This window comes from Sminthopsis crassicaudata, chromosome 4, assembly GCF_048593235.1.
Source record: "Sminthopsis crassicaudata isolate SCR6 chromosome 4, ASM4859323v1, whole genome shotgun sequence".
Lineage (NCBI taxonomy): Eukaryota > Metazoa > Chordata > Mammalia > Dasyuromorphia > Dasyuridae > Sminthopsis > Sminthopsis crassicaudata.
In genome coordinates, this window is record NC_133620.1 from 166,431,223 (window position 1) to 166,451,468 (window position 20,246).

The 20,246-nt window shown below is 30.6% G+C and overlaps 1 protein-coding gene across 1 annotated transcript in view; it reads right to left on the reverse strand.

Moving 5' to 3' along the window:
• The window catches only part of ENPP1 (ectonucleotide pyrophosphatase/phosphodiesterase 1), a 96,612-nt gene that overhangs the window by 15,705 nt on the left and 60,661 nt on the right, over positions 1 to 20,246 (reverse strand). Inside the window, exons 12-23 of the mRNA XM_074309818.1 lie at positions 18,811 to 18,919; positions 17,298 to 17,429; positions 16,794 to 16,825; positions 15,970 to 16,097; positions 14,415 to 14,484; positions 12,907 to 12,994; positions 10,422 to 10,588; positions 9,511 to 9,562; positions 6,246 to 6,400; positions 5,708 to 5,837; positions 4,023 to 4,103; positions 3,082 to 3,214 (exon numbers count right to left, since the gene is read on the reverse strand). Of these exons, the coding sequence (XP_074165919.1) occupies positions 3,082 to 3,214; positions 4,023 to 4,103; positions 5,708 to 5,837; positions 6,246 to 6,400; positions 9,511 to 9,562; positions 10,422 to 10,588; positions 12,907 to 12,994; positions 14,415 to 14,484; positions 15,970 to 16,097; positions 16,794 to 16,825; positions 17,298 to 17,429; positions 18,811 to 18,919 (1,277 nt within the window). The remainder of the gene's footprint in view (positions 1 to 3,081; positions 3,215 to 4,022; positions 4,104 to 5,707; positions 5,838 to 6,245; positions 6,401 to 9,510; positions 9,563 to 10,421; positions 10,589 to 12,906; positions 12,995 to 14,414; positions 14,485 to 15,969; positions 16,098 to 16,793; positions 16,826 to 17,297; positions 17,430 to 18,810; positions 18,920 to 20,246) is intronic.

Below are 20,246 nucleotides of genomic sequence, written 5' to 3' on the forward strand. Positions count from 1 at the left end.
ATCATTTTCTTTCTATCCACACTGTCACCACTCTAGTGCTTCTAAAGCCCTTGATACCTTTAAATGGTCTTTAAAAATTTTTGTTTTGTGCCTTCTTTTTCTTGATTACATCTAAAGAAATATCTCATCTCCTTCCTTTGATATGTGCTGTGATTTACATTCATATAATCAACTATTTCTTGCCTCTTAAAGGCAAAACTCAGTACTTTGTACACGTAGTAAAACTCTGTTATTTTAGCCAGACTTTGCAATGAGATCCCTATAACAAAAAACAATATCCAATATTATTATCTGTATTTAGCAACATCGACAATCCTATTTTCCTTTAAAAATATGTTAATAGATTTTCATTCATTTCATTTTCTTTTCTCATATACCACAGAAAAATGCAACCAAATCCTCCTTTAAAAAAAACCTGGAAAATCCTCCATGAATTCAAGCAAAGTGAAATGTACTATATGCAAAGTAATATGAATGTTTTGGGATGACCAACTATAAATGACTTTGTTATTCTCAATAATAAAATCATCCACAACTACTCGGAAGGACTTATGATGAAAAATCCGATCCATGTCCAAAGAAGGAACTGGTTGTGTCTAAATATAGACTGAAGCATTTTCTCTCTCTCTCTCTCTCTCTCTCTCTCTCTCTCTCTCTCTCTCTCTCTCTCTCTTTCCCTCTCTGTCTCTGTCTCTTTGTCTCTCTGCCTCTCTCTGTCTCTTTGTCTTTCTCTTTCTCTATGTGTGTGTCTCTGTGTGTGTGTCTCTCTGTCTCTCTGTGTCTTTTTAATTTATTTTTTCTTGATGGTTTTTATTTTCATTAAGATCTATTTTTTTTCACATCTTGACTTTTACAGAAATGTTTTGCATAACTTCGTAATTTATTTCTTAATTGAGGGTGGGGATAAGGAAGAGGACCTAAATCTTAAAATCTTAAAAATGAATGTAAAACAAATTTTTTTTTGTTTTGAATGTAACTGGGGAAAAATATTAAATAAATAAAAAATTTAAAGCCTTTTTTAGTTAAAATATTTTGCATAAATAAATCTAATAAAAGTAAGATTAAAGGGGAAATAATTAACTAGAAAAGAAATCTCTGCAACAAATTTCTCTGATAATGACCTTTATCAGAAATAATTGATTCAAATTTGTAAGGAAAATATCTATTCCCCATTTGATAAATATAGAAGGACATTTATAGACAGGTTTCAAGGTGTGGGACAGAGGTAAGGGGAAGGATAGATACTCTATAGCAGTACAAAAAAGCAAGACCACAAATCATTACTAATTTGAAAAATGCAAATTAACCAATTGTAGGATTCTACTTCTAACCATAAGAGAGGCAAAGATGACAAAAATAAATAAAATGAAAAACACTGGAGGGATTGTGGGAAAACAGGTACATAGAAGATTGCTGAACTTGTGAAAAGATGCAACCATTCTGGAAAGCAATCTGGAAATGTTCACAAAAATTACTAAATAATACCTATACCACTATGTCTATATCCAAAACAGATTTTTAAAAACAGAAAAAGTACTATATCTACAAACATATTCTAGCAGCTCTGTTTGAGCTGAACAAAAAATGTGAGGAATAGCTAAGAGGATATATAATAATTTAAAATAGCTGAATAAATTTTGGTATATGAATATAATGGAATACTATTGTACTATAAGAAATAATGAAATAGATGATTTCAAAGAAATGGAAAAGATTTTAATTGATATGCTGTAGAATAAAGCCAGCAAAACTAGAAGAACAATTTATACTATTATATCAATATTATAAAAATGAAATATTTTGAGGATTTTTAGAGAAGAACCACTATAATAATGTATACAATAACAACACTGGGAAAAACTGGAACATTGGGAAATTATTTTAAAACCTATAAAAATTATGAACAATAGAACAATATGAACATTCATGATTACAGTGGACTGATGATGAAGTGTGGGCTCCCTACAGAAACTCAATGGATTCAGGATACAAAATGAGGCATAGCTATTGTTGTATAAAGTTACTGAGGGAATATGTTTTGATTAATGACACATATTTGTTATGAGTAATTCATTTTTATTTTCTTTTTTCATATTATATGGAGAGTGGAAAGAAGAGAAAATAGGTTTGCATTAATTTTTTTAAAGAGATGGCAAAAGAATGCTACATATATAATATATTGCATACCCCCTTTCAGATGAAGTTACTGCATTTTTAATTTTATTCAATTGTTTTATTTGAGACTACACCTCAAAATGGGAATAATCTCAATGTTTATAGTGTAAAAACAAAATCTTTCAGGAATTTCTGTAAAGTATTAGTCTAAAATCTTATAGGGCAAAGCTATGAAGTCTTCAACCTCTAGAGTACTCCCTTTTTTCAAGCACTTGTCCAGGCTAACTTTTCTATTTTTTAATTAGAATCACAATAAGGTTCAGTCAGTGTTAAGAGAGCTCAAAAGTTGAAATCACACCTTCTTAAATCTATGGAATTGTGAAATTAAAAAAAAAAAAAAAGACAGAATCTAATAGCCACTTGTTTATACCATAAAACATAGTTCACAATTAATTGGAAGAAAATTATTTATTAAAAAAATATCCATTTCCCAATTGATAAAAGATACAAGGATATGAATAGAGAATTCTCAAAGAGAAAAAAATATCTGTAGCTATATGAAAAAAAAAAAAACAAGGCTATAAACTAATTAGAGAAATGTAAATTAAAGTACTAAGATTTCATCACACAATTACCAGAGTGACAAAGATGGCAAAAAAAAAAAAAAAGAAAGAAAGAAAGAAAGAAAGAAAGAAAGAAAGAAAGAAAGAAAGAAAGAAAGAAAGAAAGAAAGAAAGAAAGAAAGAAAGAAAGAAAGAAAGAAAGAAAGAAAGAAAGAAAGAAAGAGAAAGGAAAAATGTCACAAGGGCTATAGGAAAACACCTACCTAAAAATTTGGTAAACCTGTCAACATATATAACCATTTTGGAAAGCAATTAAAAAGACTGACAATATCACTTGTTATTTATTGTTACTATTGATTTAAAAAAGTAGAAAGTAGAAATGCCAGAAGTAGTATATTCTTACTGTTTCCGTACGTCTGGAGTATCATACCGTCCATCATAATCCAAGTCAAAGACAGGACCACTGACTACATTAATTCCGTTCCTTTCTCCAGCATACCTTGGCAGTAGGGTATTATGGAAGTAATTCCATATGACTAAACCAAGGAGGGAAAAAATGTCATTTGGGAAGAACAAGTTATAATAATGTTATGTGACAGAAATTTTGCAAATAGCAAATCTGGCATGTATAAAAATAGTATATAAATCATATATAGACATCTTGATGGATAAAGAGCTAAGTCTGGAATCAAAACACCTAAGTTTACCTCTGGCCTTATATATTAACTGAGTGAACCCAAGCAAGTCACTTAATCCAGTTTCCTCATCTTTAAAATGAGCTAGAGAAGTAAATGGCAAACCACTCCAATATCTCTGTCAATGCCGCCCCCAAAAAAGAAGAGGTCACAAAGATTAGAATATGACACTAAAAAACATCATATGTATGGCTTTCTCTGTGTATATTACATATTCATTAAACATATACATACATATTAAATATAAGTAAATTACATATGTGTCTATACATGCATGTATTTGACTGTGTAATTTGCTTGTGTGTGTGTGTGCTTTATGGAACAAAGAAATTAAAATAACAAGGCATCTTGGTCAAAACCTCAATGAGACTATTTCATTATCTCTAAAATAAAGATGATAAATATCTATGCTACCTGCTGCTCAGAGCTGTGACGTGTAAAGTTATTTGAAATCATAAAACATTGTTATCTCCATGGTGAAACCTCTATAAAGTAAATAATTCCCTTTAATTTGTTCTATAAATCCTCAGGTTATCCAAGTGTGTAAAATAAAGTTTTTTCAGGAATATATCTAGCATAAAAAAAGAAATTAACATGTCACTATGGCAAAAGCATTGAAATAATAAAGTTTATACTAGGTCATTTTTACCTTGAAAACTCTGATACATTGGTATTATGTTACTGCTTATCAGGGCTTCATGATGTCTACTATTTGTGCCTTTAGTAAGTTCTGCAAATAAGAAACAAATACATACATTTTATTAAAAGGGGTTTTAAAAATAATATTAGAAGGTTAAATTCTTATAGATTAGGAGAGGGGGAAATTAAGTTGACTATCACCCTAGACCTACTATGTCCCATCAGAATAGTATGAAATCTTGGGAAAATACAATGGTTATGGATTCTTTTAGTCACATTCCTTCAAAAAAGATAAAATGAAATATGCTTGAGATTTTTTTAAGGTCTCTCTATTAATTCATTGCTGCCTTGGTAGAAAAAAGCAGAAACTTTTAAAACTAAAGGCCAATTATAAAGTTCTATCAATATTTATCAGTAGAAATGATTCATTTATTACATCATCCTAATAAATACATCATATTGACAATCATCCCTCCTTGAACTTAGCTTTATTCTTCATTGAGAAATAAGAGACATATCATAAAGCTGTCCCATATAATTCTAATAGTAAACTTTAAGTCAATTTTATAATGCAATTGCCCAATGATGATCCTAAGACAATTGCTCAAGTAATTATAGTAGAGAGTTGCCTCAGGCCATGAGAACCAAGAGGACTACCAATTTTTACATTTAGCACTTAATAAAAAAATTCTCTGTCAAAAGAATATACTATCATTAATGGAAAACTAATATACTGAAGACTCCTTTTTATAATTTAATATTTCATAAATTTAATATTTTATTTTAATACCCAATTATATATAAAAAATAATTTTTAACATTCACTTTAAAAAATTTTTGAGCTCCAGATTCTCTTTCTCCTCTCTCCCTTCATTGAAAATGCAAGAAATTTGGGGGCAGCTAGGTAGCACAGTGGATAGAGCACCAGCCCTGAATTCAGGAGGACCGGAGTTCAAATATGGTCTCAGACACTTAATACTTCCTAGCTGTGTGACCCTGGGCAAGTCACTTAACCCCAGTCTCAGGGAAAAAAGAAAAAAAAAAAAAAGAAAGAAAAAAGAAAATGCAAGCAATTTGATATGTCATACATGGATAGTAGTGGGAAAAACTATTTCCATGTTAATTATGCTGTGGAAAGAAACAGAGACCAAAAAAAACATGAAATTAAGCAAAAAAAAAAAAAAAAAAAAAAAGTATGCTGACTCATTTTAAGAAGACTAGTTTATCTTTCTACTACTGACATTTTTAGCCACCTTTTAAGCACAAAAATACTTTTCCCCCCATTTAAACACTCTTTTTTTCCCCATCATTTATGGAGTCATCATGGTACAATAAAAAAGCAATGGCTCTTCAGTCAGACAATTTGGGTTTAAATGAATGTTATGGATCTTGGCCAAGTCACTTAAGATTCCTATGTCACTAATTCCTTATCTGTAGAATGTGGGGGTTGAATTAAATGGATTCAAGTTCTTTTTACTCTAGATACAAGATCCACCATGAGCTTTCTCCTAATTTTTGCACAAGAAAATGAAACAATTATATCTGTGATATTAGCATTGTCCTAGTTGTTACATATTCAAAATATTTTTATAGAATTAAAATCTTTATTAAATTTTCAAAAATCATAATAAAACAACTATTGAGAAAACAGATTCATCATAATATAGTGTGGGTCTAAAAGAAAATTATACTTACGTGGAGGGGAAAGGAATCCATAATTTAGCTTTGGGCTATTTTTGTAAAATGAACACTTCTGTATAGGACTTGGAGATATTCGATGATCCTGATAGAAACAGTTTGAAAAGTCTTCTGCAGAGAAACTGTCCTAAGGAACAAAACAAATCATCCATTGAGCTTCATAGAGATGAAAAAAATTAGGTTAAATTGTTTTTACAAGGTCATACATACAGTTAAAAGGCAAAGTCAAGTGTAGTCTCAAAGAATGCTAGAATTAGGAAAGACATTTAGAGATCTAACTTAACTTCATTTTCTAGACATCAAAGCCAAGAACCTGAAAAGTTATTCAAGTGACCCAAAAATCACACGGGCTGTAAAGTGCTGAGACTGACTTTAATCCATATCTCTTGTGTTGTAATCCAGTATTCCCATTACAAATCTTTGGTTGTAAACCAAGATTGACCATGAACAAATAAATGCTTCCTTACAATTTTGCTTAATAATGACCACTTAAAATACTTATGAGGAAGAGTATATCACTGTCATATATACTTACATTTTTACCAACATTGTAGGAACTCCAGAGTGGCATTGTGATGTCATAGCTGTATGCATTTACAAACTGGTGCTGGTAAAGAAGACAAAAAGTACTGTTCTTTTGAAGAACCCTAGGCCTTCCATAGGGCAGGATGTTACGCTTGATTATCCTTTCTAAAATTGCAAGAGAAAATAAATAAAACATGATCTAGAGACAAATTACAAAATTACAAAGTTGATCCATTTGGCATATCAGCAAAAGTGAAAAAAATTATTTTCCTCACATGCATTCACCTAATATTTTCCTATTTTTATCCCCATTTGGAAGTCAATTTAATACTCTAAATCTCTTTTAAAATAGTAAAATCAAAAAAAAAAAAACTCAAAAAGAGAAAAAGAGATAGGGCAACTAGATGGGGCAGTGGACAGAGAATTGGCTTTGAAGTCAAGAGAACCTGAGTTCAAATCCAGCTTCAAGCACTTAAAACTTCCTAGCTGTGTGACCCTGGCCAAATCATTTAACCCCAATTGCCTCACCAAAAAAAAAAAAAAAAAAAAAAAAAAAAAATAGGAGAAGGAAAGATCATTGTAGCTTTTGCCTATAAGCAGACAAAGGGAAACCAGTAAGAAAAAAATAGTATAGGTTTGGGAAATCAGAAGATCACCAACATTTCATTATAAGGCTACTTCAAATTAGGTTTATGAAATTTTCTAAATCCCTTTGGTTTTTAACATTGTTAAGTATCTGTTGTCTTCATTAATGATTCTTCCTAGGTTTCTGATTTATTCTAAAATTAAAATTTCTTAATCTCTGCAAGTGAACCAGTTTTGTGTATTTTCAGGACAATCAAATTGTATAGCATAAAGATTAGCAAATGTGAATCTAAAATTAAAGAATTGTAGGATCTTAGATTTGGCAGAGATCTTAAAGGTCACTTAGCCCAACCTACAAATGAGAAGCAATTTTGTGACATCCTCAATTACTATAGTATTTCCTTAGTAGTAAGTAACTCTACACACTTAGAACATCAATTTTATTTTGACATCTGTCTTAAGAGTTTTTTACTTAGATGGAAACAAAAACTGTCTTCTACTCATCTCAGAATTCTATCATCTGAAGCCAAGCAAAACATGTCTAGTCTTTCAAATATATAATAATCCTTCAAAAAGGAAAACAGTTATACTATCATCCTAACACCTTTCTTCTTAATTAAACATTCCTACTTCCTTCAACTTATCCTTATATGTAATGATTTCCAATTCTTACCATCCTTGTTTTTTTTCTTTCAGACACACTCTAGTTTATTAATATGCTTTATAAAACACAGCCCTCAGACTCAAACATAATACTCTGTCCATAGCTTAATCAAGGCAAAGTGCATGGGAATAATAATTTCCCCCATTTTGTATACTGTATTTCTTCAACACCAAGAATCCCTGATTTTTGCTGCATGAGGATGCTATTTAACAATACATCTTATAATCTCTTTCTAGTCAGTAGATGATCTTTGACGATGTCTGTGAGCAAAACAAACAAAAATATATATCACTCTATGGTTAGCCTCTCTGAATTTAGGTAAACTGGTCTTTGGACAACTGACCAAAGTTTGTATCATTGGGACTATCTATAACTTTTGTTTTTTTTAGGTTGGGAAGCCATATTAGTCTTCATACTCCAATGACATAGGTTTTGAGATGACTTCATCTCCTCCATACAATGAGGTATTAGAAAAAGATTTTTCTTCTATTAATGCAGGCTATTCTCATACATAGTGACTGAAAAAGTAATTTAATTTTTAATATCTTAAGCAATACAGAAAACATACCAACCTGCTTTGGTATTGAAGTATTTTTATCTTGCAGTTCTCTAATGCAGACTTATATAAGCTAAACCTACCTCTACTTTCTTAACTTCTAATTCAGACTATTGACTTTTGTTGTGCAAGGCTACATTGTTGACTCATTGCAATTGTTATTCACTAAAAATGGTATAAGGCAAGTAAGTAGCTACAGTGTTGTATCTAAAGTCAGGAAGAACTGAGTTTAAACGTGGGCTCTAGCTATGTGATTATGGACAAATCACTGAGTTCAACCTGTATTGAACTCAGTTTTCTCAATTATAAAATAGGGATGATAATAAAAGCATCCACCTTTCAGTATTGTTGTGAGGATAAATGAAATATTTGTAAACAGAGCTTAGCACATTGCCTGGCACATAATAGGCACTGTATAAAGGCTTATCCCTTTCCTCCTCTTTCTCCTTTGTCTGTCTCACTATCCTTACCTATAAGATATAATAAACCTTCCAAGATTGTTGCAAGGATTAAACAAGAAAATATTTGTAATTTTTTTTTGCTAATTTGAAAGATCTATATAAATACAAGTTATTGTTATCATTACAACATTTTATCTTTCTCAAATGAACCATTGTCTAGCTATGTCTAACTGGTCCTGTACTCATGCAATTGACTCTGAAGCAATACAGTACTTTACGTTTATTCATTTTTATTAATTTTTGCCTAACCTATTCAGTCCAGATTTCTCTTCAAATTTTAAAGATTTTTTAAAATCTTGATTGTGCCATCTAACACATTAGGAATACAAGACAAACCTGATAGGCCACATAACTATTCTAATCAAAATATTTTCTTATGAAAAATATAGCTATGTAAAAAGGGAAATTGAAGCATCTCTGTACAAGAAAACAAGACAATTTTAGATTCAGGGTTGAGAACTCAGTAGTCCCCAATATTCTGCATAATTATGCAAGAGCTGCTGTTTTAGTGATTTTAGGCTTTGTCTAAATGATATCATATGTACGGATTAAAATTGGAAAAAATAATTTTAATATTTATAATTTTTGTTCAAAATTTTAACCAGCTCAACTTTTGGTACACTGAATCACTTTAATATGGTCCCTGGTGCTTAGCACAGCATCCCATGTATATAGGAGTCTTAGTAGAAGTTATTGAGGGCAATGTTAACCATCATTTGAGGCGCTCAAACCTTCAAAACATCTTCCTTGTGGTCATAAAGAGTGATTCAACTCCCACAAAATATGATATCGCTCACTATTTCCAGTGTAAATACTCCTGCCCCCCTTATGACTAACAGTCTAGACTGTCCAAAACAAAGAGACCACTGTATTTCACCAGGTAGGTACATTAATAGTAAAAGCTCTTTTCTTGGAGTTTCTACAAGAAACTCATATGTTTCTTATGCTTCTGAATAAAAATGCACTTTTGCATTTTTTCAGGCTTTATATAAAAATAAGTCTGTCTTACCTTCTTCTGTGGTCATATTTAACTCCGACTGAAAATCTATCATGGATGAAACCTAAAATGTTTGAAAAATTTAAAAAGGAATTCATATGAATTTGGATTATTATTGCTTATATCTTTAATATAAAGACTGGACATCATAATGAACTAATATTGATCCTGTGTAAAATTTGAAATTTGAAGGTCTTGTATGGGAAAATTTTATTATTAATTATCCTAATTCCATAAAATTTCAGCATTATGTTTTAGAATAAGTAAAACATTGGAAATACAAATATTGAAAACTAGTCATTTTTTTTCCATCTCTATTCCCACCATCTTCTTACAAATCTTACTGAGACCAGAGATTAACAGGGGGAAAAAAGAGAAACTAGCTTCTAAAATATCTTCACAGATGATTATTCCATATGTTTGGAAATATCTCACCACAAATTTATCACCTGTACAAGTTCTTAACCATAAATATGTAGTGAGAGCTAAATATAATCAAGCTAAATTTGTCACCAAAGAATTATTACACCTTATTCTCTCTATATTTAAATGGCATAAATGATATGACAGAAAATAAAGATTATGCCCAACTTAAATTTAGTATACCATGTTCTCTTTTTCTGTCTCTGTCTTTCTCTCAATAAAAGTAAATGATACAAGATACTCCACTGTTCATCAATGACTCTTCCTCATCTTAATCAATTTAGAACAAACCACTGACCAAGCACAAAGGTCAAAGTAAAAACTAGGAAGTCAATCTGAAAAACTAAAATAAAAATACCTAACCAGTCCAAGAATTTTTTGAAAGCTATTTTCTATAGCAGCATATTTTTATTTCATCATCAAATATTCATCAAATGTCTTCTATATTGTATTAGGTACTGAAAATGACAACATTCAATGAGTATCTTTCTCCTCCTTACCGAGTCACATGAGCAACCAAGGTTTTCTTTTGTTTTCTTCATAAAAGGACATTTTGCTATGTGGCTTGCTTCTTTGGGATGCTCTGGTATGTGAACAGGTTTCTTTAAAAGATGGTTAAGACTTCCATGAGTTCCATTATTTGAAGCTGGTTTCAAATTCAGTAAATCTATAATGATTCAAGGAGTTGTGGATAATTATTTGAAAGAACTTAAATTCAATATAAAAAAGATAGAATATGACAGATCTTTATTAAATGGCATTATTATATTTTTTAAGATTGGATTTCTCTATGTCACCCAGCCTGGAAATGTGGTGACCACTCACAGGTCTTATCCTAATATTGAATGGCACAAAAGTTGTGACCGGTTCCATTTCTGATCCAACCTGGTTTGTTTCTTTGTAGGCAATATTAAAGTTCCCCACTCCTGGCACTCATGATTTTGATGCACACTTAATTTGCTTAGTTTACTATACCTTAGAACTTCTGAGCTCCAACAAGCCACTAACCTCAGGATCCCTAATAGCAGAGATTGTTGGCTCATTGTACTGTGCCTTGTGATTATATTCATAAAAGTTAATGTACATAAGTTTTTATAAAATCTATATAGGGGGAAAATTAAGGGATTTATATTGCTTTTATTTATTTTAGACTTATTTTATTTATTTTAGACTTTTATTGGAAACTTTAAGAGACTTGATATATTTTACTTATTTATGAAATTTTCAGTGGAAAACAATCTTTACCATTAAAGTGATTATACATTGGAAATATTTCAGATTTTTCAAATGTCAGAATATAGGATTAAGAAACATTTAAAAATATAATTAAACAAATCATTAAAAAAAATCCAGTTCATGTAAAGTAACAGATATTCTAAATGGGAACTCTTTTATTCATGTATTCCTGCCATCACTGCAAACTCATTCCCATGGAACAGTGATTGGTACTTTCTCTTCTTATCCATTTCTTCCTCCTATCAGGGATAACTGTCTCTTTTTTCAGGTCTCTATAACTATTCCTTCTTCTCTTTCTTACAATTTCTCTTTCACTGACATCACTGATGCTTCTTTCTATTGGTTCTCCTCCTACTTGTAGAATTTCTCCTTCTAAGATTCTTTTCCTGGATTATCATATTTATCTATCACATTATGAGAACCTATTGCACAAGATTCATTTTTAATTCATTTTTCTTCTCTCTCTACATTTTCTCCCTTGGTGTTCTCATCAATACAATTCCCAATCTTGATTATTATATCTTTGCAGATGATTTCCAGCTCTATATATCCAGCCTTCATCTGTCCCCTAAGCTCTTGTACTGCATCAACCAACTACCTGCTGAACATTTCCACCTGACCATCCAATAAACAACTAAAACCCATACTTTACTCAGACCTTATTCCTTCTCCAAAATTCCCCATTTCTATTGATATCAGCATTTTTCCTCTAATCCATGTTTAAAAATTTTAAATCAGGCTTCCCTTCCTCTCAATGCACATGTAATTAGATTTCCAAATCTTGTTAATCTTATCCCTATATCTCTTATATTCAGATTCTTCTTTCCTTATATAAATTCTACATTAAATCAAGCCACATTTCAGGGAGTGTTTCTTGATGGAAAATCAGAGGACTTAAGTTTATATCCCACTTCTGCCACTCACTACATCTGTGAATTTGAATATCAGGCAAAAGACAGAAGCATAACATAATGGATCAAGTACTAAACTTGGGGTAAGGAAGACAGGGGTCCAGATCCCAGTTCAGATACTTACTAGCTGCGTGAAGTTGGGCAATCCTCTTATTTTCTCTAGACCTCAGGTTCCTCATCTATCTTAAGACATGTTAAGGTCTTTCTAGCTATAAATCTATGACTCTAGGTTTCTATGATCTCTTTGTGTCTCAGTTTTTCTAAACTGTAAACTGAGGCATTTGAACTAGATAATCTTGAAGGCCTCAATCTTGAAGGCCTCTTTAGGGTCTGAAATTTAAAATGCCTCATTATTTCTCACCTAGATTATGACAGTATGCTAACTGATTTCCCCAATCTCAAATCCCTTTCCTGTCTAATTCATCTTCCAACTAGCTACTAAATCAATATATCTGAAGTTCAGGTCTGAACATGTTAATTCTCCCTTCTCAAAAAAATTTACTGGGTCTCTTTTGTCTAGCCTTTTACTTAAAACTCTCAACATAGTTCCTGCCAACCTGTCTAATAATATTTCATATTATTCTGATTTTCACAGATTTGTTTTCTCCCAAAATATAACATTCTTTGTCTCAAATCTAATTTTGCACAAATGGATCCCCATATCTGGGATTAAACAAATATATGTCAGTAGAGTTAAGAGAGAACAACAGTGAAAATATTAAGGATCATTCCAGATATACATATAATATACCATCCTATTACTGTACACAGAATAAACTAATAGCTAGATTTTCATTCCATATAAATTCTCAGAAATCACAAAACAGTTTTCACTTACCACACATTAAGTTATAAATTTCAATGTTTTCAAAGGGTTCAACTTTAGTATTATGCTTGAATGCAGGTCCATAGCCAATGAAGAGAGCCTGTGTTTTGATCAAAAAGATAAGTATTTAGTGTCAAAATATATTGAGATGTGCCAAAAGAGATTTCATCTTTAGCATTTTAATTTAATGATTTATTTGTATATTCTTAAGGAAAAATTAGAATGAAAATACTAATTGATAAAGTAAATATTTTTATTAGTAATGATATCTTATAATGATTATATTTAGCATAAATTACCCTATGATGTAGGCGGGGAGTAACTATTATTATTGCCATTTAATACATGGAGAAACTAAGATTCATAAAGCTTAAATGACTTGAAAGTTAAATGTTAATTAATTGAGCATGTACCAGGTACTGTCAAGATCATAAAGATACAAAGATCAAAATAATTTCTGCCCTCAAGGAGCATATATTTTTTAAAAGGGGATAATATGTATACTTACATTTGTATATGGAGAATACATACTAATAATTAAGGAATATTAATTAACTAATATTTGTAACATTAACATTATATTACTATTTTATATTAATAAAATATTGTTACTTTTTAAATTACTAAATAAAAAATTTGCATTAGTAATATGCTATGCAAACACATTGTCAATGACTTGTATAACAAAATAATTTATTAAATAATTTAGACTATAATTTTATTGTATATTTAACTAATGTGTTAATATTTTATCATGTAATATGACATCTACATAATTATGTTATTGTTATTTATTTATAGAAAGCAGATTAAACTCAAAAGAATGTCAAGCATACTTTGTTCATCCTAGAGAGCTGGTTGTTAAACATTTACCAGCATGTCTTTGGTGGTGATCATATGAGTAGAAAGAGACAAATAAAAGAAATGTGGCCATAGAAATGACAATATTTAGCAAAATAGAGTTGAGGGAATAGTTAGGTGTTCAGTGAAAGTTAGATAAGGAGTTGAGGGCAATTCCTTAGATACAAACTTGGGTGACTGGAAGAATGGAGATGCCTTTCCAGAAACAGAAAAGTTAAATGCAAGTGGGACAGCCAGAATAAGTACTTTACAAGCACTTTATGAAGCATTTTATAAACACCATTCATCTGATCTTCACAACAATCTTATAAGAATAGTACTATTATTATCCCTATTTTTCCAAAAAATATAGAAGCTTATAAAGATTAAGTGAAATCCCATGGTTCTAAAACTAATAAATGTAGAGGTAAGCCTCACTGTAGGCATCTCCTGAAAAATCACATTAAATCAATTTGTAGTAAATCAAATCATTTCAAGTGTGTGAGGAACTTTTAAAGGATTTTTAAAAAATCCTTTTTACAAACAGATAATTACTCTATATTGTGTTTTGCAAGTTTGGATTTTCACATATCAGACTTTCTTAAACTGAGGTATAAGTTCATAGATATTCATCAAATAGTTTTCAAAAAGATAACAAAGTATATACTATTTTCACTTACTTGCATATTTGAGAATATATTATCTGAACCATGGAATCCAAATCCACAATATTTTCTCTCTGTTGGATTCCTAATTTTGACAGACACATAATTAACATTATATATTGACATATATTACTAGAATGAAATTTTTTTACATTTATTATGCCTGGAGTACAGTGGCTGCTTAATATATGGTTGATTGGCTGATGAGCTAAAAATAAGCCCAGCTAAAAATAAGTGAAGACACAAGGCTGATTAGCTACCTTAAAAAAAAAAAAATATTGTTCAAGTTTCATTTACCTTTTTGATATCATCTTATAAATTGAATAAGAGATATTGTTTTCATTTGTCTTCCTGTCTCCCTCCTCTTTGCTCTCTTTCCCAAAAATTTTATGTGATATTAAAAAACAAGATACTCAGCAAAATCTCATTACTTGACTTCTAGCTCATTAATTAAATTCAACCACTCTCTACTTGATGGTCATTACACAATTTGATGCTTTAAGTCTTGGTTTATCAATAGTATTACTTAATTAGTCCATAATTGTCATTGAGTGACCAGATACATAGAGTCTTATTAAAATACTCTGAAGTAAGATAAAAAATAATTGGTACACTCCTTACCCTTATGAAGTTTACAACTCAGTAGCATGTGCTTGAAACCATTTGCAAACCAATATTTTAAGGAATAAGAATTAACAAAATACAAAAGGTCATTTAAATGTTAAGAAAAAATCAAATAAAGGATAAGATTATTGAAGTTAAGCAAATAACAATTCACTTTCATATTTCCAAGGTTTCACTGCATTTTAAAATGACAGAACATCATTACAAATATCTGTATCTTGAATATTCTGCTAACATGTGATTAACTGGTTTCCCTACCTCTCCCTGTCTCTTCTACACATATCTTTTAACAATTTTCTTTTAATAACAAGAGCCTCCATAACTATCTTGAGTATATCTACTTCCATCAGTCTTGCTGATTGTAGTATACCTCTCTTCTACCTCTTCATTTTTATTTCTATAGCCACAATACTAATCTAGATCTTGTTACCTGACCAGCTTACTTCTAAATTCCCAACTTTATTTTTCTCTATCCTGGGGTTCAAATTCTTCCTCAAAATACTTCCTAATTGTGTGATACTGAGCAAGTCACAACTTTCTCTTCTGCAAAATCAGGGATAGTATGCATCTCATAAGGGTATTGTGAATATAAAATGAGATAAAATGGAAAGAATTTTGCAAACCTTAAAGAAGTATATAAGCAATAGTAATTTTAATGTTATTACATTATTGTTATTACTACTCTCTATTACTAGTTGTGACCCTGAGAAAATCATTTAGCTTCTCCCAGACTCAGTTTCTTAACTTATAAAATGAAGTTAATAATAGCACCTACTTCTCAGGACTACTATCCTCTAATTAAACAATATAATACACATAAAGCTTTTTATATAATTGAATGTACTTTCCTTATAATTCTAATACAAATTATCCTCACATAATCTGCCACAAACACTTTTTATTACTTCATAGAAGGCATGAAAGAGAAGACAAAGGCATGACTTACATTGCAAGTTGCCACTGAGGATCCAAGTAGAATGTTAAGGGCTCAATTCTATCATTCTTCGCAAAGTGTAAACGTTTAGGTAAAAATTGTTTCAAATAAGGTTTGAAGTGCTGATCTGGTTCCATGCACTAAAATCATAATTATAATTTAAAATAAGCAAAATCATTATCTTCATGCTTTCCAAGAAGTCCTCCATTAAATTCTAATTTTATATTTGCATTATGGCACAGTAGCTATCTTAGGTTCTTGAAGATTATGCCAGCAGAATAAAATTCATCATAAAATGTTAGAAAACATATGAATATGAGCTTGAAAATATAATACAGATGTTTTGTCTGAGGATATATTTGGAGAAGCTCAGAATCAAAAATTTGGCATGCAAATTCAAGAAGACTATCCACTAAAGCATAAAGAGAATCACATCAGTGAAAATATTATTCATACCAATGAAATCACAAGCCCTTGAGACATTGAAGTATAAGCCTTCAAATGAGCAAACTTACAATAAAATAACTTTGAAGATCACAATGAAACTGTTTCCTGCTAACAAATATTGTTTTGTTTTATTTTATTTTTGCCAACTTGGCAATAAATAGAACCATCAAAATAAAACAGAAACTATTTCTCAGGATTTTTCTAAGCCCAATACCAAAGCTGGTCAAAATGTTCTAGATAGGACACATTGTTGTCACTAAATATTGTTTGCTCTGGCTATTAACTATCTAAATAGTATACAAATATTCTTTTCAACAGAGTAAAAATTTGCATATACATATTCAATGAAATTGAAAACATATAGATTTTGCAAAGCAAATAATACTTACAGAAAGATTTCTGGCAATGTCTTCATAACTAACTGAAAGAATACCAGATAATTAGTAAGTGAGAGTTTATTACATAACTAAAAATTAAAACAAGACTATAAGAATAATAATGATGATGGCAAAGGAATTCAAGCAAAGCATTGTGTTAAATATTTAAAGTTTCAAATATTTATTTGTGAAGTTATCATGCATTACACATATATTCCCTGAAATGTTTTCACAATAAGTTCAAAATAAATGTGACCTGAATATAAAAGGTCACACCACAAGACTAAAATTTAGCAAGTCTGGCTAGAGGGCTTAAGAAAGCATGGCTATACTTTTCTCTGCCAGTACAATTTCATAAAATGCTTGAGTTGCAGAAGATTCAGAGTGCTAATCCAAAGATCTAAAAGAAAGTAACATTCTTATCTATCTGATCCCCTTTCTTCTATTGACTAAATTTGACTTGTAATTGCAATTCCGAATATAATCATTCATTTTCTGATAAGTTGAAATACTTACAAGTCTGATAATTATCTGGAACATCAAAAATTCTAAATCGAGCTGCAGGACCATAAAATACTTTGACATTTTTAACATCCCCCAGATACTTGTTCAGATAGACATATTTTTTACAGCTACCTTGTTCCATTCCTAAGGAGAAAAAAAAATTTTTTTAAACAGCTGGGAGGGAGGAAGAGAAGAAGGGAAAGAGGGAGGGAGGGAAGAAGGGAGAGAAGGAGAGAAGAAGGGATAGGAGTGAAGAAGAGAGGGAAGAAGAGAGAAAAGCCTTTATTAAGCAGAATGAACTCTCTCTTAAGAATTTCATAAGTCACTGACAGTTCCAAAGGACTCATGATAAAAAAAAAAAAAAAAATGCAATCAACCTCTAGATAGATAACTGATAGCCTCTGTGTGCATATTTAAGCATATTTTCTCTCTTTAAAAAAAATTTGTCTTGCTTCCCTCCCCCCCACAATATGTCTAATGTAATAAATATTTTTCTTGCTTTCCCAATGGGTGTGAGAAGGAATGAATGCAGAAAGGGAGAGAATTTGGAACTGAAGATAAAAATAAAAAATAAAAAATTGAAAAGAATTTCATTTGGCAAGTTTAGCATTCCAACCATGTAATATAGTTTGTGTTTTCATTCTATAGAGAATAGAAAAGAAGCATGAAGCATGTTCTCCCTACACCTTTGAGAACGTTAGTTTCCATCAATCATTATTATCTGACCTTGTTATACTATCTGTCTTCCTCTAAAACTCATTAAAATTTATTTTTTTGAAACATTTGGATTGCTGATTTTTTAAATACTTATTCTTATTCAAGCACTATCAACTTAGTTTTGTGTGTTGAGAATAACATCATTTAAGTTTTATAGATAGAAAACAAAACCAAGTAGCTTAGGTAAGTTCATTTAGAGAATTAACAATAAAACTGAGCTCTCCTTGGACTTCTTATTGTTTTATGGTTTTTGCCATTATTATTTTATTGTCCAACAAAATAATTGCTATTTCACAGAAGTTATTTTCAATACCCTATCTGCACACTTCTCTCACTTTCCCAACATTATATCATTAACATAGTAAACAGCAGTTCACATCAAAAAAGGAACAATATTTTAGGAGTGGAAATGTGCTAAAGTCAGCTCTAATAATAGTCTACCTCATAGCTGCTTCAACAAAAGAGAAATAGAAAAGTTTCATGAAAATAGTATGACCTAAAACACCAAACTACATAATTTTGGGGGAGAGCTTTTAAATCTTCTTATAATTACTTAGATGGATGGTTGCCTCCATCCTAAATGAACCAACAACTACTCTACCCTTTACTTCACTTTGGCAGTTCAGTTTTAAATTTTCTTCTGATTTGCACATGTCACATTATATTTTCCCTCGGTATTATTATGAGATCCCAGAATAAGAAGGAAATTACATGAAATGAATTGTGAAATGTAAGGGAAGTCAGAGTTAATGCAACTAATCTCTTGACATTTCTAATATCAAGTTTAACAGATATGAATTTAAATTACCATGATCTGACACAAGAATAAGATTTGTGCATCTATGTAAATTCATTGCTTTAAGACCATCCATCAACATGCCAACAATGTTGTCAACTTTCTGTAATGCCTTGATAACCTACAAAAGAGAAAAAATTGTAATGCAACAAACTTGTGGTTGAAAATTTTCTCCAAATATTTCCTTTTCTACAAATGTATATTTTTAAGGAAGAACACATTGAAGTACATATCAATATGATATAGAATATTCATTTGAGATTCAAGAGTCAGGGGGGAAGTCATAGAAAGCAGAAAACAATAATTGAGTGCCTGGCAGGAAATCATAGCTTACTAGCACTGAAATGACCTAGTCAAGACTTTAAGATCATCATAACCAATTTGATAAGTCCTTCTCAAGACCTCTACTTGGCAAATACTAATAGAATATCTCTGATTCACACTATATTTCAATTCAGATTAATGAGTTTAACAAAACTGACCATGGTAATAATCTAATAGTTAAATGATGCATTGCAACTGATTTTAGATTATGTGTCTAGTCAATTTATCTGTTCAATACCAATAATTTTCTTAAAACATAGAAACCATTAAATCCTAGAAAATAAAAGAACATTAATATAAGAACATTAATTGACATTTCTCTTTTTCAACTCCACACAGAAAAAAAATCATCCGTATTAATATTCAGTTTTATACTAGGTAATATATCCAATCATCTTAATCTTTATCTCCATTCATTATACCATTATAGAAGCAAGCTATGCCAGTTTCTATCAATTAACCTCTCATTTATTCAAAGATACACTAGCAACATAAACTAACATTTTGTTAAAGCAACACAAATCAAGTTTAAATTTGTTTGAGAATTTAAATTATCTTATTGCTTACAAATAAATTAAACTTGAGAGTTAAATTCAAAAATGGATGAACCAAGATCCCTAAAGTTGGTAAAATGAATCAGGAAAATAGATTCTCTGAAAGAAAGAAACCGATTTCTACAGTAGTTATAAGCAATGAGAGATGATGGCGTCTTGCCAAGTGGCAAGGTCATAGAGCTTGAGAATCAGCACACATGATTTCACATCATGATTCAGTCACTTACTACCTAACCTAGGTAAACTAGGCAAGTTAAATCACTAACTTATCTGAGCCTCAATATCCCAGTTTTGAAAATTGAAAGTAGGAATCAGTGGACTAGATTATCTATCAGCTCTAGACTTCCAGTTTTGATCATAGGCTTTCAATCACTAAGAGAAAGAAATAACTTTGAAAAAACAATCTATGGATTATTTATATTGGAATGTGAAATATTTTTAGATTTTAATTATTTAAATGATGGGTTTATCCAAAGTACTGCAAGTAGTGAGAACATCAAAGATAATAAAGGCATACCTCCCCACATAGAGTCTCACAGCACCTTCTGGAAAATTAAAAATATCACTCTC